This window comes from Zootoca vivipara, chromosome 4 (genome assembly GCF_963506605.1).
Source record: "Zootoca vivipara chromosome 4, rZooViv1.1, whole genome shotgun sequence".
Lineage (NCBI taxonomy): Eukaryota > Metazoa > Chordata > Lepidosauria > Squamata > Lacertidae > Zootoca > Zootoca vivipara.
The window spans coordinates 28,014,448-28,039,954 of record NC_083279.1 but is presented as its reverse complement, the minus strand read 5'-3'; the positions used below and the strand labels follow the sequence as shown (position 1 = coordinate 28,039,954).

General features: G+C 44.5%; 1 protein-coding gene across 2 annotated transcripts; it reads left to right on the top strand.

Annotated features, from left to right (window-relative positions):
• Positions 1–1,063: 1,063 nt before the first annotated feature.
• On the top strand, positions 1,064–25,507 carry IL18R1 (interleukin 18 receptor 1). 2 transcript variants are annotated; one of them, XM_060273407.1, is made up of 12 exons: positions 1,064–1,458; positions 1,664–1,746; positions 3,521–3,609; positions 6,111–6,339; positions 12,095–12,272; positions 13,120–13,270; positions 14,519–14,584; positions 15,832–15,976; positions 19,544–19,680; positions 21,024–21,185; positions 21,490–21,648; positions 24,390–25,507. In XM_060273407.1, the coding sequence occupies exons 3-12, from the start codon at positions 3,552–3,554 to the stop codon at positions 24,719–24,721; spliced, it is 1,617 nt and encodes a 538-aa protein (XP_060129390.1). In that variant the 5' UTR covers positions 1,064–1,458; positions 1,664–1,746; positions 3,521–3,551; the 3' UTR covers positions 24,722–25,507. The 2 variants fall into 2 exon arrangements, with proteins under 2 accessions (XP_060129390.1, XP_060129391.1); XM_060273408.1 differs by lacking the exon at positions 1,664–1,746.

Below are 25,507 nucleotides of genomic sequence, written 5' to 3'. Positions count from 1 at the left end.
ATGTTCATTTTTCTTTGTGTTTAGGAATTCACACCTGGGAGGGGTGAGAGGAGGACTAGGAGAGGTGTCAAAAGTGCTCAGATTTCTACCTTGAACCCTCCTTTTTTGTGAGGTATTGATTACATAGCTGTGATGTAGGAATGATGTATTGGGGGCGTTTCTTGGTGATGGGAAAACTGATAAAAATGGAGGTTCTCTTTTGTTCTGGGTTCCTTCCTTGTTCTCCTGCATGAGGGGAAGGACCCTGTTGCAACGGCAAAAATAAAGGCTTTGCTTCTCAAACTTCTCTGGTTGACCTCTGTTATATATTCTCCGACCGATGGAGAACCCAATAAGGCCCTTGTGTACCCCATAAGGGAACAAGGGCAGATTTTTGCTTTTAAGACTCCATTCTAAATAATAGATGTGGCTCCCCTGTGCGACTGAACTAGCCGTGCTCCCCTAAATCCGACTGGGGGGGGCATAGGAGCCAACTCCTAGGGGCTGAGGTTCTTTTGCCTCCCCCCAATAAAATATTTGAAGGGATCACCCCCAAAATTTAGGGATATTGCCATTCAAATAGTCTGTGTGTGCTGCATCATGTGATTGATTACGTGGGGCAGGGTTTACTATCCCCCACAAAAAAAGTTATTTTATTTTATTTTATTTAAAGTCTGCAACCGCTAAGGGGGCGGGGGGGGGGGAGTTAACTTCTTCAAAGAGATTTACAAGCAACTGATGGCTAGATTGCAAGAGAACAGCGCCGTCGTGTGGTTTAAAGCAACACCTGCATTAACTAGAAACTGAAGGGAAATGCATTTGTTTCCCCCCCCCCCGGCCCCCACGCCACCCCAAGCATAGGAGAGCAAGGTGCCGCGCGCTTCTCTTCCATTGCAGCAGCAGCAGCAGTTGAACCTTTCGTCCTGGGAATTTCCTCGCTTGGCAGGGGGGAACCCGAATACAGTACAGTACTGTACTTTCCTTAGCGCGTAACTAGCTGCGGTTGCTGCGCACACGCGCGCGCATCTGGGTCACAGGGCGGGACTTCCAAGCAAGCCTAAACCTCAACACTGCCGCTTCTTTCTTTCTTTTCTTTCTTTCTTTCTTTCTTTCTTTCTTTCTTTCTTTCTTTCTTTCTTTCTTTCTTTCTTTCTTTCTTTCTTTCTTTCTTTCTTTCTTTCTTTCTTTCTTTCTTTCTTTCTTTCTTTCTTTCTTTCTTTCTAAAAGAAGAACCGCCCCCCCCCCGATCCTTTCTTTTCCCTCTTCCGCCTTGGTCACGGAGCCCCCTGCCGGCTTGCATCGCCTAGGTACCCAAATTCACGGTTTGGAAGAGAATGTTTTCCCTTTGCTGCTGGGGTTTTGTTTTCTGTTGCTATACTGTATCTGCCTTCCAAGCGACGCGCTAAGTTTTCGGTAGGAAGGAGCTGGCCGCGTCTCCCTCGTTCACTCCGATTCTCCAGTCCGCTTGGTTTCCATAAGGTAAGGCGCACGCAGTTCGCCCCTCTTGCAATCTCGGTTATATGGTCGCGCAAGTGGTAGTAGTTGACGTGTTGTGTGCTTTGCAATCAAAATGCTGTACAGTTTTGTGTGGTTTTTTTTTGGAGGGTGGGGATTAAGACCCATTGAAATCTGAGGCCCCAATCCTAAACATGCGCTCAGTAGGACTTTTCTTCTGCTTAAACAGGAAAGATTTGCATTGCTGTTGCTTCCAGACAACTTGTTAGTTTGAGCATTTCTCCTGATTTTGCTTTTGCACAGAGTTTCCAGGTAGGTTACAAGGCTCCTGATATTTACTGACTGTTTCTTTTCTCTCTTTTTTTTTGCGGGGAAATGATATGACGTTGTGTCAACTGGGATAGGGGACAGTGTGTTGAGATACCAGACAAATCCTCTTTAGTTGAGCAGCCTGATTTTTGCTGCTCTCTCCTTGACGCTCACTCACAAAACAGCGAGACCATCTGAAAGCAGCCCAAGTTAGCAGGTAGAGGGGCTAACGGTACTTCTAGACCAGGGGTCAGCACACTTTTTCAGCAGGGGGCCGGTCCACTGTCCCTCAGACCTTGTGGGGGGCTGGACTATATTTTGAAAAAAAATAATGAACGAATTCCTATGCCCCACAAATAACCCAGAGATGCATTTTAAATAAAAGGACACATTCTACTCATGTAAAAGCATGCTGATTCCCGGACCGCCTGCGGGCCGAATTGAGAAGGCGATTGGGCCGCATCCAGCCCCCAGGCCTTTGGGGACCCCATTCTAGACTGTTGCTGTCGGGTCAGTGGGATCCAGGCACATGTCTGCAAATAATAATAATAATAATAATAATAATAATAATAATAATAATAATTTTTTATTTATACCCTGCCCTCTGGCTGGGTTTCCCCAGCCACTCTGAGTGGCTTCCAACAGAATATTAAAATACAATAATCTATTAAACATTAAAAGCTTCCCTAAACAGGGCTGCCTTCAGATGTCTTCTAAAAGTCAGGTAGTTGTTTATCTCTCTGACCTCTGATGGGAGGGTGTTCCACAGGGCGGTCGCCACTACCGAGAAAGCCCTCTACCTGGTTCCCTGTAACTTGGCTTCTCGCAGTGAGGGAACCACCAGAAGGCCCTCAGTGCTGGACCTCAGTGTCTGGGCTGAACGATGGAGGTGGAGATGCTCCTTCAGGTATACAGGACCGAGGCCGTTTAGGGCTTTAAAGGTCAGCACCAACCCTTGGGATTGTGCTCGGATCTAATTCCGCATGGTTCCTTCTTTTATTCCCCCCCCCACCTTTCCATCAAGGAGCTCGGAGGTAATTCTCCACCTCCCCATTTCATCCTCAAAGCAATCATGTGAGGTAGATTAGGCTAAGAGACAGTGACTGGCCCAAAGTTACCCATTGAGCTTCCTGCCTGAGCGGGGTCTCCCAGGACCCTAGTCCAACACTCTAACCTCTGCACCACATGGCCTGTCATAGGTATGTTTAATCTCCAGTTTGGAAGTAAATTACACTGAGCACAATGGATCCAAAGTTGCACCCACACAAGGAGTTTAATGTGGAGTAAAAAGTGCAGTGTAAAAAAAAAAGTGTGTGGACATTGATATGACAGAAGATGGGAGGATGTAAACTTCTGCGGAAAGGAAGATTATTTAGCTTAAAGCAGGAGAATAAAGCATTGTTAAAAACCCTCAGTGTGGCTACACTTGATGCTTAGTATAGTATTGCAGCTTTAGGACCCAACTGCCTTCCAAGTCAGTGTGCTTAATCTCTAAAGTCTAGAAGGCATATCTAGAATGTGATTGTAATTCTCAATATTCAGCAAAATCATTAAGCCATGAGCAATACGGAATGAGTCATACCCAAATATGCAAAAATTTCCTTTTTATGTAGTAATAACTTTCCCATTTTTTTTAAAAAAAACTCCAGTTTTAGTTGTTTCTCACATTACTCATATCCTTACATAAAAACCTCTACTGGCGAATCAGACAGCCTGCAAATCCAGTCTCTGCTTTTTAAAATCAAAGACTCAAGCTTTTTCTTTTCTTTTCTTCCAGAAAAGAAGGTGCAACTCAAATTAATTTTGAAATGTATGTTGGAAATCTGTCTGTTCTTCTGCTGATGGTTCTTAGCTGTGCCAGTCTAGGTAAGTATAACTAAGTTTTTCCTCTCTTTAGACAAGGTTTAGCAAGCCACACACACACACACACACACACACACACACACACACACACATATATATATATATATATATATATATATATATATATATATAAAATCAAGAATAGACGATAAGTCACTGTTTCTGGATCTTCATATAAACTCCCCCAGAAACATTTCCAGACGTTAATTAAAAAACCAACTGTAAATGCTAAGTGGTTACTCAGTAATCTCACTGTCCTTCAGTGTATTGGTTCTATTATTGGTAAATGTCATTTTCACTGAAAGCACACATTTTTATTTCTCAGGAATTACAGTGTTGGGTGGTGTGATACTTAGAGCAGAACCCTTGAAATAAGTGGATTTAAATAACTTGAAGTCAATGGGTTTCTCTGGGTATGACTAACCTTTGATATTGAGTTGAGTGCGCTTGTCCCGCCAAGCACCCTGCGTAGTTCGAACTTTATTTTTAAAAAACCTTGTATCCCACCCTTCGTCCTAGGATCTTCGGGACAGAGTTCAACAATATATAAACCAATAAACAAACAAACAAACAAACAAACAATGCAGTAAAATAAAACCTATTTCTGTAAGCTATCTACTTCTACCTAAAGATGCCCTATGAAGAAGGCAATGATTAGAACAGTGTTTCCCAAACCTGGCTCTCCAACTGTTTTCGGACTACAATTCCCATCATCCCTGACCACTGGTCTTGGCTAGCTCGGGATGATGGGAGTTGTAGTCCAAAACCAGCTGGAGACCCAACTTTGGGAAACACCGATGAGAAGATGCTTAAAGAGTTTTGGCAGCAACCCAACCCTCTTGGGGCTGTGCATTCCACAACTGTGAGGCTTGTTACCAAGAAGTCCCTTTGGTGTGTTAGAGACCTCCTGGGCTTACCTCAAGCCTGGAACTACCAGCTGGCCCTACCAAGCAGGTCTCAAGCCATGGGCAGGTTGATATATGGAAAGGTGGGTCCCTCTGGTATTTGGGTTTAGGGAGTTTATTAGCAGTGGTACAGTATTAGCAGTTTAGGGAGTTACATGTCAGGACCAAAAACGTGAACTGGGTTTGGTAGTTAATTGGCAGCCAGCACAGATCTTTGAGGACCGGTGCCATGAAGTCTTGAAACATCAGACCCAGGTGGCTAACATGTTGCACTAGCTGCAAATTCTGAACCCTCTTCAAGGGCAGCCCCTCGTAGAGTGCACTGCAGTAGCTAAACTGGAGGTTATTTGAGAGTGGATCACAATAACCAGGCTACCCCTGTAACTTGTGTTGAGCTGCTTTCCATGCCTGCTGTCCCTCTCTTCCTGCACATAAATAGCCACGACTATCTTCCCATCCTCCTCAGTTAGAAAGCACTCTGATTGTCCACAGACAGCTTTCCGGGTCATGTGGCCAGCAGGACTAAACGCTTCTGGCACAACGGAACACCATGACGTAAGCTAGAGCGCATGGAAATGCCGATTACCTTCTGGCCGCCGCCGTACCTATTTATCTACTTGCACTGGCATGCTTTCAAACTGCTAGGTTGGCAGGAGATGGGACAGAGCAACGGAAGTTCACCCCGTCACGGGGATTCGAACCGCTGACCTTCTGATTGGCAAGCCCGAGAGGCTCAGTGGATTAGATCACAGCGCCACCTGCATCCCTACCTGCAGACTATGAACATAGCTGCCAAGTTTTCCCCTTTTTTTAAGGGAAACTCCCTTATGCTGAATAGGCTTCCTCGCAAGAAAAGGGAAAACTTGGCAGCTATGACTATGAAGCTGTTCTTTCAGGGGAAGTGCAAGTGCATCTAGAACAGGTCACCTTCTACCTAATTCCTGGATGTGGTGCCACTGATTCACAGCACCTCTGTTCTGTTGGAATTTAGTTTCTGTTTATTGGTCCTCATCTAGACCATTACAGCCTCCAAATACTGGTCAAGCACCTACACAGCTTCACCTCTCCCTGCTAACCATATCTTCCATACACCAGGGCAGGCATAGGCAACCTTGGCTCTCCAAATGTTTTGGAACTACAACTCCCATGATCCCTGACCACTGGCCCTGTTAGCTAGGGATTATGGGGGTTGTAGTTCCAAAACATCTGGAGAGCCAAGGTTGCCTGTGCCTGCACTAGGGCATATTTTTTCTTCCTTAGAAGCTTCATGCTGCATTGCACAAACATGCAAGATATTGTGGATCCTCTACAGACAAAAACAGGGACATAGGCCCATCCCTTTACAGAGCTGCATTGCCATTGCCTTCTTGTTTTGTTTGAATAGTGCCACTGCTCTGCAGCATACTCTGTTTTCTGTCTCAGTAGTCAGACCAAAGAAGTGGAAAGATAGTCTGTGTTTCATGAAGCTAGAAGGAATTTTTTAAAATCAGGGCTAGCATTAGCATAGCTCCAAGAATGAGATGTGCTCTTTTGCCACCCACCCACCCCCAATTTTCTAGAAAGGCCACATTTATTTGTTTCTTTGTGTACACTCTGAAGGTCAGCTTTGCCGGATACGCTCAATCATTAACATTCTGGAAGGAGAATATTTTTCAAAATGCTGTCCCGGGGTGGAACAAGATAGAGGCTATGCTGTACACTGGTATAAGGAAAAAGGAGGAGATTGGACATTGATTCAAGGAGACAACAGAACTGAGTTGAGCGGGATTTACTTGGAATTTTGGCCAGCTGTGCTGAATGACACTGGAAACTATAAGTGTCATGCCAGGTAGGTGGGATATGTATCAAGAGGAGTATATACAGAGATGTTTGGAGGACTTGCCCTTTTTTGCCAGGTCTTCCTTTCACGTAAAGAAGATGTACAGCAGTCCATATCTGCATAGGAAGCTGCCTTTCCTCTAGCTCAGTGGCTTTCCAAACTTTCAGGCTGGGTTTTCTCCCTGCTCTACCTGGAAACACCAGGGTTTGAACCTTCTCAGGGCTTTTTGTTTTGTTTTGCCGTCACATTCCCCCCCTCCAAATCTTGCAATGACCCTTGTGGTCCCTTCCAGTTCTACGATTCTACTATTCCCTCTCCCACCCTCCACACCCAGTTCCCAAGAAAAGGCTGATTAAGTAGAAATACTAAATAAATTGGAGTCCTTGGAGAGTTGAGAAAACCAAATGAAAAAATTCCAAGAGCTCTGGCCAGGTAGTAGATAGAAAGTTTTAAGTTGAGAGTAATGAGACAAATTCCAGTAGCAATCCAGTTTTTAGAAATCTAGGACAAGGCCCTGTTTTGGTTTATTCTTCATCAGCTCTAGTTTCATAGTTTCAAGGTACCATTCATGTATGGTACGCTTTGACCTTGAAACTATGAAACTAGAGCTGTCCTGGATTGCTACTGGAATTTGTCTCATTATTCTCAATTTAAAACTTTCTAAAAATTAATCTACTACCTGGCCAGAGCTCTTGGAATTTTTTCATTTCATTAAGTAGAAAGGCAGACATCAGTGCTTTTATCCCCTTGCCCTTCCCACCCCCACAACAGGGCAAGGCTTGGGGGGTCCCCTGCTGTCACATATGCACACTGCCTTCCCACCCTTTAGCCGGAATGGAACAGTTTTTTTAAGTGGTGCTGACAGTTCAGCAACATTGGTACTAGCTGTGTCTTGGTGTGGAGCGGGTTTCAAAGCAGGGGCGCCACTACCAAGAAGGCTCCCCCCCCAGGTTGCTACACTGTGAATGTCAACAATGTGACATTCAACACAGAGAAAGGCAACTATGTAAGGAGAGCCCTCACAGTGAGTTCCTTCACTTCCTTCTCAGTTAGTAAAGCTTCCCCTCTTCCGAAAGCGGGCCATTTCCTGTTATGCATTCTGGATTGGGCAACTCCTTGAAGCAATATGTTTCCTGGATCATCAAGGGGATGACCCCGTTTGAACCTTAACGTGAGCGTGGCAGAGACACATGCTGCAAAATACCGGACTGAGAGTATTGCAGATTGCTCATGTAGCCAGCATGGCGGCACCCCTTCGGCGAACCATGGGTGACAGCAGCTGCATGGTTTCCAATAGGAGAGCTGGCTTTTGGCACTCACAAACCACATGAGGACTCTAGCAGTAAGAAGTGCCTGGAATGGTTGGATCCAGTACCAGAACTAATGCAGCATAGTGAGCTCCAGCAGGGGCCAAACAGGGGCCTCTGGGCTGCTTCCAAACAAAGCTAGATGGGGATTTCTGGTTTAGTGCTACTCTCAATGCAAGAAGCGTCCATCTGGATGCCATTCTGGAACCAGTTGTTTTATTTATTTATTTATTTATTTATTTATTTATTTATATACCGCTTAATGTTAGTTCCCAACCTTTTTGGGATGGCAACCCACAAACCCAAATTTACATGGCATGGTGACCCATCAGTTTACTGTGGCATGAATTTTGGATCTTGGATCTTATTTCTTTATTGCTCTGAGTTTTTGTGATTGATGCTCCCTCACCCAAATCCATACCGTGGGAAGTCCAGCGCTATGTCCCTTTGGTCCTGAATGTGCAGAGCAAACGATATTGCTTTTGTACCACATACACACACAGATGATGTTGCTGCCTAGCAACAACACGGAACACTCTCCTGTGTGAATGATAGGACTTGGAAGCAAATACAGTGGTACCTCAGGTTAAGTACTTAATTGGTTCCGGAAATCCGTACTTAACCTGAAGCGTACTTAACCTGAAGCGAACTTTCCCATTGAAAGTAATGGAAAGTGGATTAATCCGTTCCAGACGAGGAAAAACACCCCCTAAAACAGCAATTTAACACAAATTTTACTATCTAACGAGACCATTGATCCATAAAATGAAGGCAATAATCAATGTACTGTACTATAAAATAAATAAGACAGTATTATAGATGAAAAGAATTAACATTTACAGTGGTACCTTGGGTTACAGGTAGGTAGCCGTGTTGGTCTGAGTCGAAGCAAAATAGAAAAAAATTCCTTCGGTAGCACCTTAAAGACCAACTAAGTTTTTATTTTGGTATGAGCTTTCGTGTGCATGCACACGAAAGCTCATACCAAAATAAAAACTTAGTTGGTCTTTAAGGTGCTACTGAAGGAAATTTTTTCTATAGTGGTACCTTGGGTTAAGTACTTAACTGGTTCCGGGATGCCATGCGAGTACTTAATCCGAGTGGCGATAGCGCACGTGCACGAGGCACTGATAGAGCGCTTCTGCGCATGCGCGAAGCACACAGATCGCTTCTGCGCATGTGTGCGTGGCGGAACCCAGAAGTAAACACTTCCTGGTCCATGGAGTACTTAACCTGAAAGTACTCAACCTGAAGTGTACTTAACCCAAGGTGTGACTGTAGATGTTATTGTCTAGGGGTGCTCTCAAGGGCTTGGGTGCCACTCTAGAGAGGCATGTTTCCTCTCCAAAATTCTTGGCCAATGAGAGCTGGGATTATGGTACAGCAGTGACCGGAACATACTGAGGTTGAATCGGTCTAGGGCACGGGTGTCAAACACAAGGCCCGGGGGCCTAATCCGGCCCGCCAGACCTCGTCATGTGGCCCGTGTAGCCGCTGCCGACAGTAGCCGCTGACAGTAGTTCTGGAGCCTGCGATTGGCCGAGGGTCAAAACCAGGGGCGGGGCTGCAGGCGGAGGCCGGGGCGCTGGAGCCGCGCTGACGGCCTTGGCCAGGGAATTTCAATTTCGAATGAGGCTGAGGCAGGCGGTGGCACAGCGGCCAGACGGGGAAGTGAGATGCAGGAGGAGGAGGAGGAGGAAGCCCGCCGAGGAGGTAGGAAAGCCCTACAGGCGCCACCGGCAAAGTTGGTGCCAGGACGGAGCAGCGTTGCATTTATTTTTTGGCGGGCTTTGCTGTTGTCTCCGAGAGCGAGTGAGGTGGCACTGGGGAGCTGCCGCCCGCCGCCCGCCGCTTCCCTTCCTCTCCTCGGCTGCATCCGGGAGGTGGGCGAGCGAGCGGGCGAAAGGGACGCGGAGTGAGCCTGAGGGCGAAGCGCAACAGCCGCTCTCTTGATGGAGCCGGGTTTCTCTTCCCTCTTCCCCCGTTTTCTCCTCATAGACACTCGGGAGGGTGCCTGGCTTTTGCTCTGCCCCCCACCCCGAGCCGCCCTTTGGCTTCTCAGTTTCGGTGGAGCTGCTCCCCGGGGGGCGGCCGGGAGGGAGGCGGCGGCGACGGCACGGGTTCCTGCTCTTCCCGCTCTGCCGCCACCTCCTCTCAGCCCCTCGTGATGTAGGGCTCCAGATGGAGTCGCCTCGCGGTTTGAGTAGGTGGGAGGGGAATTTTTTTTGGGGGGGGGAGGTTTTCAAGCCTCCTCTGCCTGCAGTCCCAGTAGGGAGAGGTGGCGGCGAAGACGACAACAGCGCGGGTGGGGGGAAGAGCAGCTCTGAGGCGAAGATGCACGTCCGCTGGGGCTGCCGCCGCCTTCCTCCTCGGGAAACCCGCTGCCCTCCCTCAGCGCGAGGGGAAGGGACTCTGGCCCTGAGGAGGGAGAATGCAAAAGCAAAGCAGGGAGTTGGCGCTGCACCGCATGTTCCTGCCCCTCTCCAAAGCATGGGGTGGGTTGCAGCGTGTGGCATCCTGCCTAGCGGGGTTTGGGTGTGCGCAGGGCAGGAGAGGGAAGCCCTCTTTCCATCTGCAGGTTTTTAATCCCAGCAGTGGCTTTCTCCTTCCTGCCGAAGGTTTAGTTGAGCGCCCCCCCCCCGGAAGCCATCGATCTCCACCTTTTGTTCAAATTTCCCTCGTTTACATCCCCTCCCACACACGCGCCACGACGCAGGAATGTGATCCGCGTGGGGGCGGGAATGACCTTACATTATTACAAAAAACAGTAATAATTGAATGCAGTGACAATAATTTATGATAATAAAGAGTGGACACATAGTCCTACAGACACAACCGGCCCTTTGAGGGTGACCAAACTGCTGATGCGGCCCCCGATGAATTTGAGTTTGACACCCCTGGTCTAGGGAATCAGTCCAGGTCCAAACATAATCCAAATGCAGGGTCGGTAATGAAGGGAGTCCTGGTGAGTTGCAGGGAGACTAAGATGGAATCTCTACACACTTAAAAAAACTGCTCTGAAAATGCTTTTTGTAATAAAGCGTTCTTAAAAATACATTGAATTTTCCATTAGGCTCACCATCCCCATCTAGTGTCACATTGCATATTGCACTTAAAACACACTTAATACATTTTGTTTGCAGCTGTATAGCTGAGTCCTAAGTCTGAGTTTAAGGAGCCAGAGATCTGGGTTGTTTTGAGCAACTGTGAAGGGCTGAGACGGGAGGCATTTTTGGCTACCCTTGCCTTATAGAAAATGCTTTATTTGGCCATCTGGAGTCCCACGTAACTTTCTCAGTAGCATCTATCAATTCAGTTTTCAGATGGCTTTTTTAAATCTAAAAATGACCCACGAGCTAAAGTCAAGATAGGTAACTGTTATCCAAAGATCTTGGGTTGGGCTGCTGCTTGTTGTTTTCTTCCTGCCCCTTTTACTGACACCTTGGTTCTTGTGGCTGTCACAAATTAGGTCACAGAGACCTCACTTGAGTATGTGATTCTATGGCTTGAAATGAAGTCAGTGAGTGTTCCAGTTTGTCAACATTCTTTGGAACCCGAATGTCCAACGTGGTTTACGCGGCTTCCGATTGGCTGCAGGAGCTTCCGGAAGCCAGTCGGAAGTCATGCCTTGGTTTCCAAACGTTTTGGAAGTCGAACGGACTTCTGGAGTGGATACCTTCTGGAGGTACCACTGGATTGTGATAATGATGAGCTATCACAATCATTATTGCATTTATATGCCACCCTTCACCTGAAATTGCAGGACTGTTAACAATCTAAAAACTCAAAATAATAATAATAATAATAATAATAATAATAATAATAATAATAATAATAATAATACAAATTACCCACCCACCCCAACACATAATGTATGAATTATTTTGTTTGCTTTGGTTCGTTGCTTTTGGTTTCCTACTTTCAATGGCTTAAATTCCTGGGAATTCTGCCCAAAAAACCATTTTCAAATATACCACTACAGATGCAAAATATGTGAATGTGGTTTTGTCCTTGTGAGAGAACTGGTCTGTGTAAATGGCTTTTAATGTGTCATGGGTTCTAGGGCTGGCCCACCCACCCCATGTGGCATGATGAGATGACCTAGGGAGCAGGATCTACAGGGGCAGCTGACCCAGCCTTCAAGGAATACATTTCCCACTTGCGCTGCCTGTGGTGTGCTCCTTGGAGCCCAGATCTGCCACCTTCTTGGTGTCCTCCCCAGCAGGTTCTTGGCAAATAGGAGGTGCTGCTGGTCTCCTCCCACCCTTGTTCCTGATGTAGCTCTTCACTCACCCCTTTTCCGCTAGCCGGGGAGGGCCGCCATTTTGTGGTTTGCCTCAGGTGTCAAAATATGCCTTGGGCTGGCCTCGATGGGTTCTCTCATGGAAGGAAAGCGATGTAAGAAAATAAAGGAAGCCACCTTAACATACACACACGCGCTTCTTCCTTCCTCTCAGCAATGGAACACACGTTGCCCATAAATGGTCTTTGACTGTCCTCCAAAGAAGTAGAACAAGTTGCTTCAATGCCAACCACGTGTCATCTGCTATACATGGAATTCTTGGAAGAGCCTATCACCTGAAATGCAATGATATATACCACAAGGCAAATGTTGCCAATATAACATGGTACAAGGTATTTATTAACACAACTTTCTCTTGAAATTGAGTTCCCTTACCTTTTTAAAAGGGACGCGGGTGGCGCTGTGGTCTAAACCACTGAGCCTCTTGGGCTTGCCGATCCGAAGGTTGGCAGTTCGAATCCCCACGAGGGGTTGAGCTCCCGTTGTTCAGTCCCAGCTCCTGCCCACCTAGCAGTTCGAAAGCATGCCAAAAAGCACAAGTAGATAAATAGGTTTCGCTCTGGCGGTAAGGTAAACGGCATTTCCGTGCGCTGCTCTGGTTGCTCCAGAAGTGGCTTAGTCATGCTAGCCACATGACCAGGAAAAACTGTCCATGGACAAACGCCGGCTCCCTCGACATGTAAAGCGAGATGAGCGCCGTAACCCCAGAGTCGTCTGCAACTGGACTTAACTGTCAGGGGTCCTTTACCTTTTTTAAAATAATAATAATTATTATTTTTTGTCGGGGGGTGGTGGTGGAGGCTGGAACAGATATGCACCCAAAAATGCACCTGTATCAGTAATCAATAAAGTTGTGGCCATTTCTAATCCAGTTTATTAATCACATCTTACATTTAGCCACTGCCTGGGGATTGGGGTGTATTAGAACTGTGACTGGGTCTGCAACAAACAAATGAAGACACAAACAAACTTCCCAGAAAAAAAGCACTGCACGCAACTAACTACAAGGTTGTGACGAAATATTTATCAAGACGAGCAGTTTAGAGCAAGATAATGAAGGCAGAATGGATTGGGGGGGGGGATGGCTCGCCACATTGTTTGCGTACTTGTTCATGTACTGTGTTTGATAGTTTTATGCCGCTTCTAAGACACCTTTTGGAACATCTCCACTTTAAACAGGACTGCAGGAAGCTCCCTCAAACAAAGGAGGAGTGGTCTATCGATATGCTAACAATGGGAGATTCTGGAAACTTCACATGCGTGAAGTCATTTGTTCATGCAGGAAAGAGATACAATGCTACCAAGACAATAGGACTAACAGTGAAAGAAGGTGAGAGGCGGAGCGAAAAATAGGGCAATAGTTTGCTTTGCATTAAACCCTTTTAATCTCAATTTACCCAGGAGCCCCTATTCATATTAGCAGGTGTCGATTTTATGCCCATTTGTGGCGCGTGGCTGTGCTCTGAATCTTTTAAGGGCTTAGCAATGCTGCTGTTTACTCAGTATTTGATTTTTAGGGTGTGTTTTTTAAAGACATGATACTGGGGGTGCAGGCTTCACACAAGCACCTTCAGGTGTTTTCCACATGAATGGGTCTCCCATGTGTAAAAACAGCAAGGGAGCTGGGGCTCGCGGCTATAGGCGGATAATACATGGAAGGGGCCTACAGTCTGCCTAACTTTTGGTTTCTGGAGACCCTCTGCCTCCTCTCTCTGTAGGCTCAGCTGCCACCTGCATTTGGTAACAACACATGGCTAATAAAGAATGAGCCACAATCAATAATAATGTAGTGTTTCACAATAACAAATAGTACGTACGTGATGTTTCAAAGTACTGTACATTAAATCAAAATAGTAAGCGTAACCACTCACTGTAACAGAACATCGCGATTAAGGTCCGATGCCTTTAAACAAGCGCATAGCGATTAAGGCCACATAGGTGCATCAAATAACAAAGGATCAGCAGCTTTTACACTTATCAGTGTCTGCTCTTCTTATTTGATGTACCTATGTGGACATTTCAATCGCTGATGAAGATTCATCTTCGAAACAGTGTGTGTATCCGGAAAAACTGTTCTTCTGTTTTCTGCTGGAGCACCTGTCACCGCTTTTTTGCAGGACATTGATTGACTGTTAAAAGCATCTAGCCTGAATCACTATTTGCTTGTTGAAAGGCATCTGACCTTAATCACGATGTTCTGTTATAGTGACCGGTTACGCTTACTATTTTGATTTAATGTACTTTGAAACATCACGTAGGTACTATTTGTTTTTGTGTAACGCTACATTATTATTGATTATTGCTCATTCTTTATTAGCTGCGTGTTGCTTCTGGTTGTCTAGTTTTGTCTGTTCTTCAACACAGGGGTTTTGCTTTGTTGCATCAACACTCTGTAAGCTGACATGTTCCTATCAGGCACTTTTTGTCAACCCTGGATGTATGTGAGTAGTAGTAGTAGTAATATCACTTTCAAATTATGTAACAACAATTATAACACCCAATTTCAAATATGTCAACATTAGACTGAACTGTTAGGGGAAAGGGTGGCTGAAGTAACGTGCTGTTTTGCATCCCCAAGGTCTTGAGGAAATCGCAAAGCCTGGGCTAATTGGACCCGAAAGTTATACTATCCTAACAGAAATAGGTACCTCTTCCTTTCTCTAAAATGAGAGAATGTTTTTTATGGGCTGGTTGTGTGGCGTGCAAGTGAAGGCAGCAGGCATTGCCACATTTGTCCCAAAATACAGTATGTAGATGGGTAAGACATTACATCCTGAGATACACTGTGGGGACAAAGTAGAGATATTTCATGAACCACGTGGACTGCCTATTGCAGATTATGCATGCATGTATGTATTACAGGTATATATATTTTTTACAAAATAAATTTAAAGTGACTTATGATGATTTGAAACACAAAACTGCCGTTACCCAAACAAACCATTATTATTTATTTGCAATCCATTCATCATTTTGGTTGACCCTGTAGAGTGCAAGTTTTCATAGCCGTTATCTGCACAAGAAGCTTATGGGAGACATTTTAACTGCATACAGTGGTACCTCGGGTTAAGAACTTAATTCGTTCCAGAGTTCTTAACCTGAAACTGTTCTTAACCTGAGGTACCACTTTAGCTAATGGGGGCCTCCCACTGCCGCCGCACGATTTCTGTTCTCATCCTGAAGCAAAGTTCTTAAACCGAGGTACTGTTTCTGGGTTAGCGGAGTCCGTAACCTGAAACGTTTGTAACACGAAGCATTTGTAACCCGAGGTACCACTGTATTTAATTGAACCATTCCATCTCTGTGGTAGATGGCAACCCATGGTGGTTTCCTCACGAGGCAGTATCCTTCTGAAATCTTGAAAAAACTTGAGCAAACACCCTTAAAAACTTAATATATAGGACTACAAAATCATGGGAGTTGGAAGGAAAGCAACTGCTCCCAGACCTTTGGGAAAGGGTGAGGATTTTAACAGCCATTCAGCTAGTATTGTTTATTGCCTGTTTTGATGCAGCTGGAGGACTTTTTACTTTTAAGGTGTGGGTTGTTAGTTATATTCAGAGTAGACCCATTGAATTCGGTGGATATGACAAACTTAAGTCCACTAATTTCAATGGGTCTGCTGTGAGCAAAATGTGGTCGAACTTAAACCACTATAACCGAGGGAATACTGCTCTGAGTATGACTTAGCTAGATACCACCCGGCGGGGTTTTAGTTATATAGTTTTAGGAATGTTTGTATTCCTGCCCTGGGCCTACATAGTGGAAGGTGGGCTAGAAATTTCACAAATAAATAAAAACAAATCAGGCAATCATTTCCTCTTTAATAGCAATTGGGTGTATTTATTAAAGGCCCCCTAAATTATTAATTTTGAAACATGTTCTGCTTAGGTAAAAAGGAAATCCTCAACTGCACAGCTTTTTTGGGTTACTCTAACACTGTAGTGGGAGACTTTCTGCTTTATTGGGCACACCAAGATGACACGATAGGTCGCTATGAGGACAACAACTTGCCATATGAAATGGAATACCATTAGTAAGTAATGTTGGTAGAAAAATACTGTATATCAATGTTTATATAGTGCAATCCTTGGCATGTTGTGATTTCCTGTGCTCTCTGTCTTGCATTCTTACCTAACCAGCTAAAATAAAATATAACCATAGGGCTTATTTGTACAGCAGACAGAAACTGGTGTTTAATAGCCAGCCTTGTTCTCTCAGAACCATAGCAATGGGAGCTATACTTCTTGAAGGAGAATGTGGCTGTACATTTTGGAACAGAGAATTTCTGTGTCCTTGACCATGCTAACTCTTTTTGAGGAGGCTTGACATTCATTCATTCATTCATCCATCCATTCAAAGCATTTATATCCCAGTCTTCAGTTAGAAAGGTTCCTACAGTGACTAACCTATTAGTAAAAATAACAGTCTGTGCCTTTAGACTTGAAATCTAAAAAGACACAACACAAAAGGAAAACAGGGATGGGGAAGGAAGAGGAAAGAAGCAAACTCAGACACCAGCTTCGGATGAGAAAGGGGTCAGTCTCACGCATCACCCCCCACCCCCCCAGAGCTGTAAAAAGCAGGGATGCGTGAGACTGACCCCTTTTCCATCCGATTCACTTAGAAATAATAAGGAAAAAGCCCACTTCTCTTTTCTGAACAATCTGTCCCATTCATTCCTAGTTTTATCTCTATGAATTGATGATGCTACAAGCCTCAGATTGAAGCTTAAATGTTAGATTTTCTCTTACTGTTCTTGCTCTCAGGACACACCTTTTATTTTATCCTTGTAGAAGCATTTGAGGCGGTAGTAGAATTAGATTCTCACAGCGGCGGAGGAAGCCGATCGGGCGCCTGGGGCGTTGCTTGTGCCCTGTGCCCAGGGGCGGGGCCAGCTGCCCGGGGGTGGAACCATTCACCTGCGGGGCGAGGCGAGCCGGGGCAGGACGCTCCGCGGGGCCTCCAAGGACTCTGCTTGCCTCCTCCCGCTCAGCCGCCCTACAGCTGAGGGGGAGGCGGCGGGCAGACCGTTTGGGGCAGCACGGAGCCTGCAGGCGCCCAAGCCACTGTGTCACTCCCAGGAGAGACATGTGGTTCAGGTGTGCTGCAGGCGCTATGGTGAGTGCCACCTCACATTTTTTCATGCCCCAGCAGTGCCACCCATGGTGGCCGCCCCACCGCCTCCCCTTCCTCTGCCCCTGGATTCTCAAGATCTCTCTTGTGGCAGGAATCTTTGTTTTGTCACATATGTTGGTTAACAATCAGTAACACTTCCTTTTAGGGACCCAGGTGGCGCTGTGGGTTAAACCACTGAGCCTAGGGCTTGCTGATCAGAAGGTCGGCGGTTCGAATCCCTGCAACGGGGTGAGCTCCCGTTGCTTGGTCCCAGCTCCTGCCCACCTAGCAGTTCGAAAGCACATTTAAGTGCAAGTAGATAAATAGGGACCACTCCGGCGGGATGGTAAACGGCGTTTCAGTGCGCTGCTCTGGTTCGCCAGAAGCAGCTTTGTCATGCTGGCCACATGACCTGGAAGCTGTATGCCGGCTCCCTCGGCCAATAGAGCAAGATGAGCGCTGCAACCCCAGAGTCGGACACGACTGGACCTGATGGTCAGGGGCCCCTTTACCTTTACCTTAACATTTCCTTTTACCTCTTAAGACTTGGCAATGAATCCTAAAATGAACTCTAAAGGCAGGAAATAGACGGTTGTTTCCAATAATTTCCAAGAAGGATACTTAAGGATGCTGTGTTTAAGATGTCAGGAAGAGATGGCTTAGGAAAAAGTGAAAGGATAAGAATAGGAAACGAGTTTGGGGTTGAAATATTGCGACTGTTAGTATTTTACTTATATTGGACTCTTTAAATAATAATAATAAAACACTCCATTTTGAGATTTTGATATGTCCCCCCCCCCCCCGTTTGAGAATCACTGATCTATTGCTCTTGGAGAAACTGGTTTCATTCCAAAAATAAAAGCTCTTTGCTGATTGATTCAGCATTAGCCCTCAGTGTGTCCATTTGAAAGCAGAGGTAGGCATTCCCAGCAATGGAAAAAAGTGTGTCCACACCACCATCACAATCACCACTTGCCTTTCCATTCACCTGGGGAAGGTGCAGGGAGAAAAAGGTGTGGATTGCCTAATCAAGGGGAAGGTTTTCAAATGTGTATCCACATCGATCCTTGTCCACGGCAGGATCTAGAATCAGTTTAGACTGAAAGCAGGACGTATACATGGATTGTTCCAGTTTGAGGAAAAACTACATTTTTGGTGCTATAAATGGGTTAGTGTGTAGATGCCCTGAGCCTGGATTCAACCTAGTGTCTAGAGAATTGGGAAGGTGCACAATACAACAAAGTTATCGCTTTCAATTTTGCACTCTTCTCTGCAACTATCTGCATATTTACGTTCATTGCATTCCTCTCACTGTCTCTTCCGCCTTTCTTTAATGTTCATATTGTCTGCATTATCTGTGCATTATATCTGCTTGATTATAAAAACAAACCAAAAAACCTCAAAGCAGTTTACAAAAAGATTAAACAATAAAATAATAATAAAAGCGAACAGCAACAATACTGAAAAGGGTTTTTTAAATCAATACAGTATTGCATTGCTGCTAGGGTAGCTAATGTGGTCCCATCCAGATGTTATTGGACTACAACTCCCATAAGTCTTGGGGCCAGCATGGTCAATGATAAGGAATGATGGGAGTTGTAGTCAAACCACATCTTGAGGCTACCGTATTAGCTATCCCTGCATGGTGTTACTTCACTAAACCTCTCTCACTTCAGCTTGGCATTTGCTGGCTTGTGATGTTAACCATTGTGGGTTTTAAGTGTTTTTGTTTTACTTTGGACTTTGTATGTCATATTCTTTCTTTCCATTTTGCCTGGAAGTGGCATACACACCGTACATTTAAAGCACATATAAATCAAATATCTACCCTGCAAAGAATCCTGGGAACTGTAGTTTACTCCCTTACAGAGCTGCAATTCCCAGTACCATTAACAATTCCCAGGATTCTCCCTTTAAATGTATAGTGGGTAAGCAGTCCAAAACAGGTGGTATATAGGTTTTTTTAGTGCCTTGCAAAGATTGTGTGAACTATGGTAGGATCATCCCTGTGCATGACAGAACTTCCCCCATAAACAGTGACTGAAGGAAACATAGAAATGCCACACTAAATATCTAGGGTTGTAGCCAACATTAATCAAATTGAGAGCGTGCCCCTTGAAATTAATGGACCCAAGTTAATCAGGTCCATTCGTTTCAATCTGTCTACTCTGAGCATTGCTAATATTGGGCACAGCCTCTAGTTTTGAAGTACCCAATAAAGCTGCAATGAGAAGATTTATTTAGTTGGAGAGGGTGGTTTATTTCTCAAATAATTACTGTAGCACACTGCATTCCTTGTGTTCTTCAGTCACAAAGGGCACTTCTTCTGTTATGGATTCTCGATCTGAGATTCCTACATTGCAGGGGGTTGGACGATGATTCTGTGATTCTCAGATTTTCTTCAGTGATCTGCCGTTGAAGATTTGTCTCCTGGAATTATATTACAATGAAAGACGTCTCCCATTCTTTTCTTTTCTTCTAACAGTCAAGAAGAAGGGAAAAACTATTCTTTGAAGCAGTTGTGGATCAAGAGCGTTAAAGAGGCGGACATCAATTTTTCATACACCTGCAATTTTTTGGCAGCTGGTTACTCTGAAAGGCAAATAGTTACACTGCAGAAAGGTACTGTATGGTTTTAACCTAATGCCTGGAACCCACAAAGAATATTAACTGGGGCCCGTCTGTGGACCAGATACAACGGAAGTGCAAAGCACTCATGCAAGGAAAATCAGAGCTTTTGTGTGGAAGCCTAAAAAGTAGTCCTCTGGATAGTACAACAATTTGTGCAATACTACAGTATCGTACTTGGTATTTCTGTTTCAATTGAGTGCTCCCTTCTTTTAGAATTAGTTTACCTTATTTGAAAGGAAGTGGGAAATAGCAACGGCAAGGGTAGCTCAGTCAGTAGAGCATGAGACTCTTAATCTCAGGGTTGTGGGTTCAAGCCCCATTTTGGGCAAAAGATCCCCACATTGCAGGGGGTTGGACTGGATGACCTTTGTGGTCCCACTCAGCTGTTCAATTTTATGATTCTAAGTTTCTGCCTGCGGCTTTTTCTCTCAGCTGACAAAATTAAGTGATAGTTCCCTAGTTGGATCTAGCATCCTGGTGTTGGCGTAATCCAGGAAAAAGACTAGTGCCAGATCTCTCAGCACAGGTAAACATTTGTAGTGGCAAACACATACAGGGCTGCTACTTTTTCCTGGCGATCTTGGTCTGAGATTGTAATAGACATGCTTTCCCCTCAGACATGCTTTTGACTCATGCAGTCTTGCTGTGGAGATAGCTTGTCAGGAAGAATTGGTGGGGAGGGGGGAAAGTGTTAAGCACCCACCAGTTCTCTCTTTCAAATGCTCCTCCTCAAAATCACATTATCTCAGGGGGGAGGGCGCTTTGGTCTCTTCTTGGATGTTTATAAATGAACAAGAACAAATGGATTTCATGAGGCTCAGTTTGTTAGAGTCTGAGAGCAAACGAAGCATAAGCTCATGAACTGAGGATAGATGATGATGATGATAATAATAATATACTATTTATACCCCACTCCGATCGACTCCCAACAGAACATTAAAAACACAATAAAAGATCAAACATTAAAAACTTCCCGAAACAGGGCTTAGATCATAGGATCCCGCTTACACCTTGGGGCAGAAGCAAGAGGCTCGACAACATGCGTTATCCCTTTTTCTGCCTAAAAACATACTGGGCAAACAAACACTTAATAGCAGAGTGTTCCGGCCTCAATATAGACCAGGGTTCCCCAATGTGGTGCCCTGCAGATGTTGTTGAACTCCAGTTCCCATCAGCTTCAGCCAGGGGGGTTATGGGAAGTATAGCGAAGTAATACTGTGGCGGCAGGGGTATGTTGGCTACCCTTGGGATAGACTTATTGAAGTTTTTCTTGAGAAGAGTACTTCTTTGGAGGGCTCTGTCTCAATCGTGTGTTGCCTTCTTTTGTTTTCCAGAAACGAATCGAGACTTACCCTTGCGCGTCTTTACCCCTGGAATTATCGCAGTGATCTTGCTTTCCCTTGTTTCTGTTCTTGTGGCCGTTCTGTCTGTGATATTCAAAGTTGACCTTGTTTTATTGTACAGAGATGTCACGGGAAAGGATGAAACAATCGGAGGTAAAACACAGTAAGGTTTGGCTTAGGGTGGGGTGGGTGGAAAGCTGTTTTGCCTGAACAAAAATGAACTTGGTTGGGGAGGTAGACAGGGTTGTATTTGCTCTTTAAGCTTTTCTGTTGCAGCATTCCCCAGTTGCAAAGGGAAGGAGCTTTCATTTTATTAGGCTGCATGGAATGAAAGATAAGTGGCTACCTTCAAAAAATGCAGAAGGTGCACAATTAGTTCCAGTAATTGCACAAGGAATGTCTTTTTTAAAATACACAGAACACATAAATACTTCACGGGTGAATTAATTTTTTCCAGATGGGAAAATATATGATGCATTTGTGTCTTACCTGAAAGACTGTATACCCATATGTGATGAAGAGAGAAAATTTGCACTGGACATATTGCCCACAATTTTAGAAAAATATTTTGGATACAAACTGTGTATCTTTGAACGGGATATCTCTCCTGGAGGAGGTAGGTGGATGTGCTGTTACTGTCTGACTGAGTAGTTTTTGACAACATGCAAAAATTTCCAATAATAATAATAATAATAATAATAATAATAATAATAATAATATATTTACATGCTGCCCAACTGACTGGGTTGCCCCGCCACTCTGGGCAGCTTCCAACAAATTAAAGCATGAAACACAGTGAATGACAAACATTAAAAACTTCTCAATACAGGGCTGCCTTCAGATGTCTTCTAAGTCACATAGTTGTTTATTCCCTTCACATCTGATGAGAGGATGTTCCACAGGGCGGGCGCCACTACTGAGAAGACCCTCTGCCTGGTTCCCTGTAGCTTCACTTCTCATAGTGAGGGAACCACCAGAAGGCCCTTGAAGCTGGACCTCAGTGTCAAGGATGAACAATGGGGGTAGAGACGCTCCTTCAGGTATACAGGGCTGAAGCCATTTAGGGCTTTAAAGGTCCACCAATAACCCCTTATCATCATGAGTGTTAACCCTGATTCTTTTTTGAAAATGCATACCAAAATGAGGGATGTTTTGTAGCAGAATTTAGCCGTGCAAGGTGTACTTGAGCAGTTAGGAGCTATGTTAGAAGAAATCTGTTACTCAAGTCAAATCTAGTTGCTCATTAGAAGAAAGAAAAAGATCTCATAATTTTCAGATATTTAATGAACTCTGACTTGGATCCAACTGACTTCGATATTTTCATAATTCAAACAATTAATTTATATTTTTTCTACCTTACGGGCTGCATGACTAAGCAGCCAAACTCATCTTTGTGCATGCTGAGTTGTTTGGAAACAAACAGATTGCATCTACAAAGGAATAAAAACAATACCATTCGCACTGCACAGCTGTGTCCCCTTTAGTCATGTTTTGCCAAGGGAACCAATCGTTTCAGAAGTCTGGACAAGAACTATTTCTTGCTGGAAGAAATAGCCTCATCAGCTTGTATCTTTTCAACTATCTGCTCCATAGCTGCCAAGTTATCCCTTTTTTTAAGGGATTTTCCCTTATGCTGAATAGGCTTCCTCGCGAGAAAAGAGAAAACTTGGCAGCTATGATCTGCTCTTGGGCTTTGATTGACATTACTTCCCCCATCGTCCTTGAGGTCCAGAGAGAACGTTGGACATATGAAACCGCCTTATAATGAGCTGGACCACCCAGTACTACCAATTTTGACAGACAAGAGTCCCCTGCTACATTAGATATTAAGATTTTGGAGAAGAGGAATGCCTTTTCTTTCTGCTGCATTATTCTAAGGCGCTTTTCAGATTTTGAGGGAAAATGGACGCTTACCCCTTTTACTGGGTGGCTGGCCTTGGCCGCCTGGCTCAAGCTCCCGCCAGCTGCTTCAATTCAAATTGGCCAATGGATGACCTCCTCTTGGAGGGTGGTGGGCAGGGCCTGGTTGTCTGAAAGGGCATTGGTTGCACGCATGCCCTGGCAGCCACCAGGGCATTACACATGTTTGTTAGTGGGGGGGGGAGATGTAATATCTTGTCCTTCTGTAACGGAAGGGGAGGGAAGCCTACCAGAGCTGGGGGAGTCCTTGCCCCTGCTTACCTTTAAGGGTGACATAGATGTTTGTTTTGCTGGAGAGCTGTGCTGATCATAGCTGCCAAGTTATCCCTTTTTTTTTAAGGGAAATTCCCTTATGCTGAATAGGCTTCCTCGTGAGAAAAGGGAAAACTTGGCAGCTATGGTGCTGATGGTTTATTACAAGAATCTGTGACCATAGTAGTTGACGGTTTTTTAGTTTGGTTAACAAGTGGTCTTGATTTAAAGGAAGAATGAGTTGCTTCTGATAATATCGCAGACCTGGTATGGAGTTCTGCAGTTTACATGCCCACATGCCTTCCTGCCTTTGTAGAAGTCATTTCCTCGCAGTTTCTCAGAGACCTCAGAACGTCACATTAGAGTTGTGCAGTTCATCAAGGGCAAAAGAAAATGACCGGTGTCATTTGCAACCTGCCTTTTTCTTCTTTGACTCCAGGACTCTGTCCTGATGCTGAAAATAGACTTCTTAGTTGAAAATTGACTTCTGACTTTAAATTTTTAATTCTAAGTATGGGATTTGTGGGGGGGGGAGGCTGGAATTGCTTGGTTGTGAGTGAAAGGCATTCTGCACATGCCCAGAATCACTCACTATTTGCTGTTTATGGAATTTTTGCTTAAGAATTCTTTGTCATGAACTCGCTGACTAATTGTGGGCTAGTCACTTATTATTGTGCCTCAGTGAATTCTCCAGCTGTAAAATGTGATATAGCTCTACTTACAAATTTAATGCGTTCCGAATGCACATTCGTAAGTAGAAAAAAATTGTAAGTCGAATCCCATAGGAATGCATTGAGAGAAAAAAATCGTAAGTCGAAGCAACCCTATCTAAAAATTCATAAGTAGAAAAAATCCTATCTAAACCGCATCCAAGATGGCGGACGGAGCTCCATTCGTAAGTAGAAACATTCGTAAGTACCGTAGAGTTATTTGTAAGTAGAGGTACCACTGTATTGTTACACACACACACACACACACACACACACACACACACACACACACACAAAATCTGTATTCTAAACTTAGAAATAATTCATTTTAAACATTTCCATGCTGCTTTGTGGTGGAAGAGACAGCATTAGCACATTTCCACAGGCCTCTCATGTTCGTAATTCATGTAATGTATTAATAGAACAATGCCATTTCAGATTTTTCCATTATAACTGCTCCCTCTTCTGCCTGCAGCTGCTGTCGATGACGTCCAGTCATATATTGACAGAAGTAGAAGATTAATCATTATACTGAGTAAGAACTACATCTCTGACAAAGTCATGTTTGAACTTGAAACCGGGCTTCACAAGGCCTTGGTTGAAAAGAACATTAAAGTGATACTAATAGAATATACGCCTATACGTGACTTTGATTTCTTGCCCAAGTCTTTGAAACTTCTTTCACCGAGCCATGTGGTGAAATGGAAAGAAGAGAAGTCACTTGCTTTAAATTCCAGGTTTTGGAAGAAGCTCCGCTATGCAATGCCTGCTAAGCCCTCCTCAATGAAGGAACCAGCTATTTTGTGAGATGTACCGTACATTCCAGGACAGAGCATGACCAATTCAGCCACCCCTGATGGGCTTCACTCAGGTTTCATCTTAGTAAGGCTACTAGCTATATATCAGAGTCCCTTTTAGAACAAGATATTGCTACAGGCTGTTGACTGTTTGTAATTAGAGTGGCTATATTTGGGGAGATTTGTCTCTAATCTCCCCAAAACAAAATGTGTCAGAAAATGTAGGGTGTGACCTTTAAGTACAGGCATCCCCAAACTTCGGCCCTCCAGATGTTTTGGACTACAATCCCCATCTTCCCCTACCACTGGTCCTGTTAGCTAGGGATCATGGGAGTTGTAGGCCAAAACATCTGGAGGGCCGCAGTTTGGGGATGCCTGTTTAAGTAGATGCAGCACTCTCTGGAAGCCGACTCAACATAGGACTCAATAGAGAATGTTTTGTCTCCTTATATGGACAGATGTCATTCATAGGTTTGCTGCCTTCAGTGTTGCAGACCCTGTCCTGTGGAACTCCTTGCCAAGAGAGGATCAGCAGGAAACGCTCCTGCCTTCTTTTATACATTCTCCTAAAATTGTAATATTCAGACAAGCCTTTGCAATGTGAACTTATTTTTACCAACCTGTATTTATTGATTTTTTTTAAAAAAATGGTGTTTATAATGCTTAAATAAATAAATCTTATAGTAGTTTTGTATGCTGTATATTGTCTTGCTGTATTTTTTTATGAAACTGCAGTCTATAGAGATTTCCAAAAAGTAAATGTCTGCACATGTGTGCACACACGCCAACTGTGGTG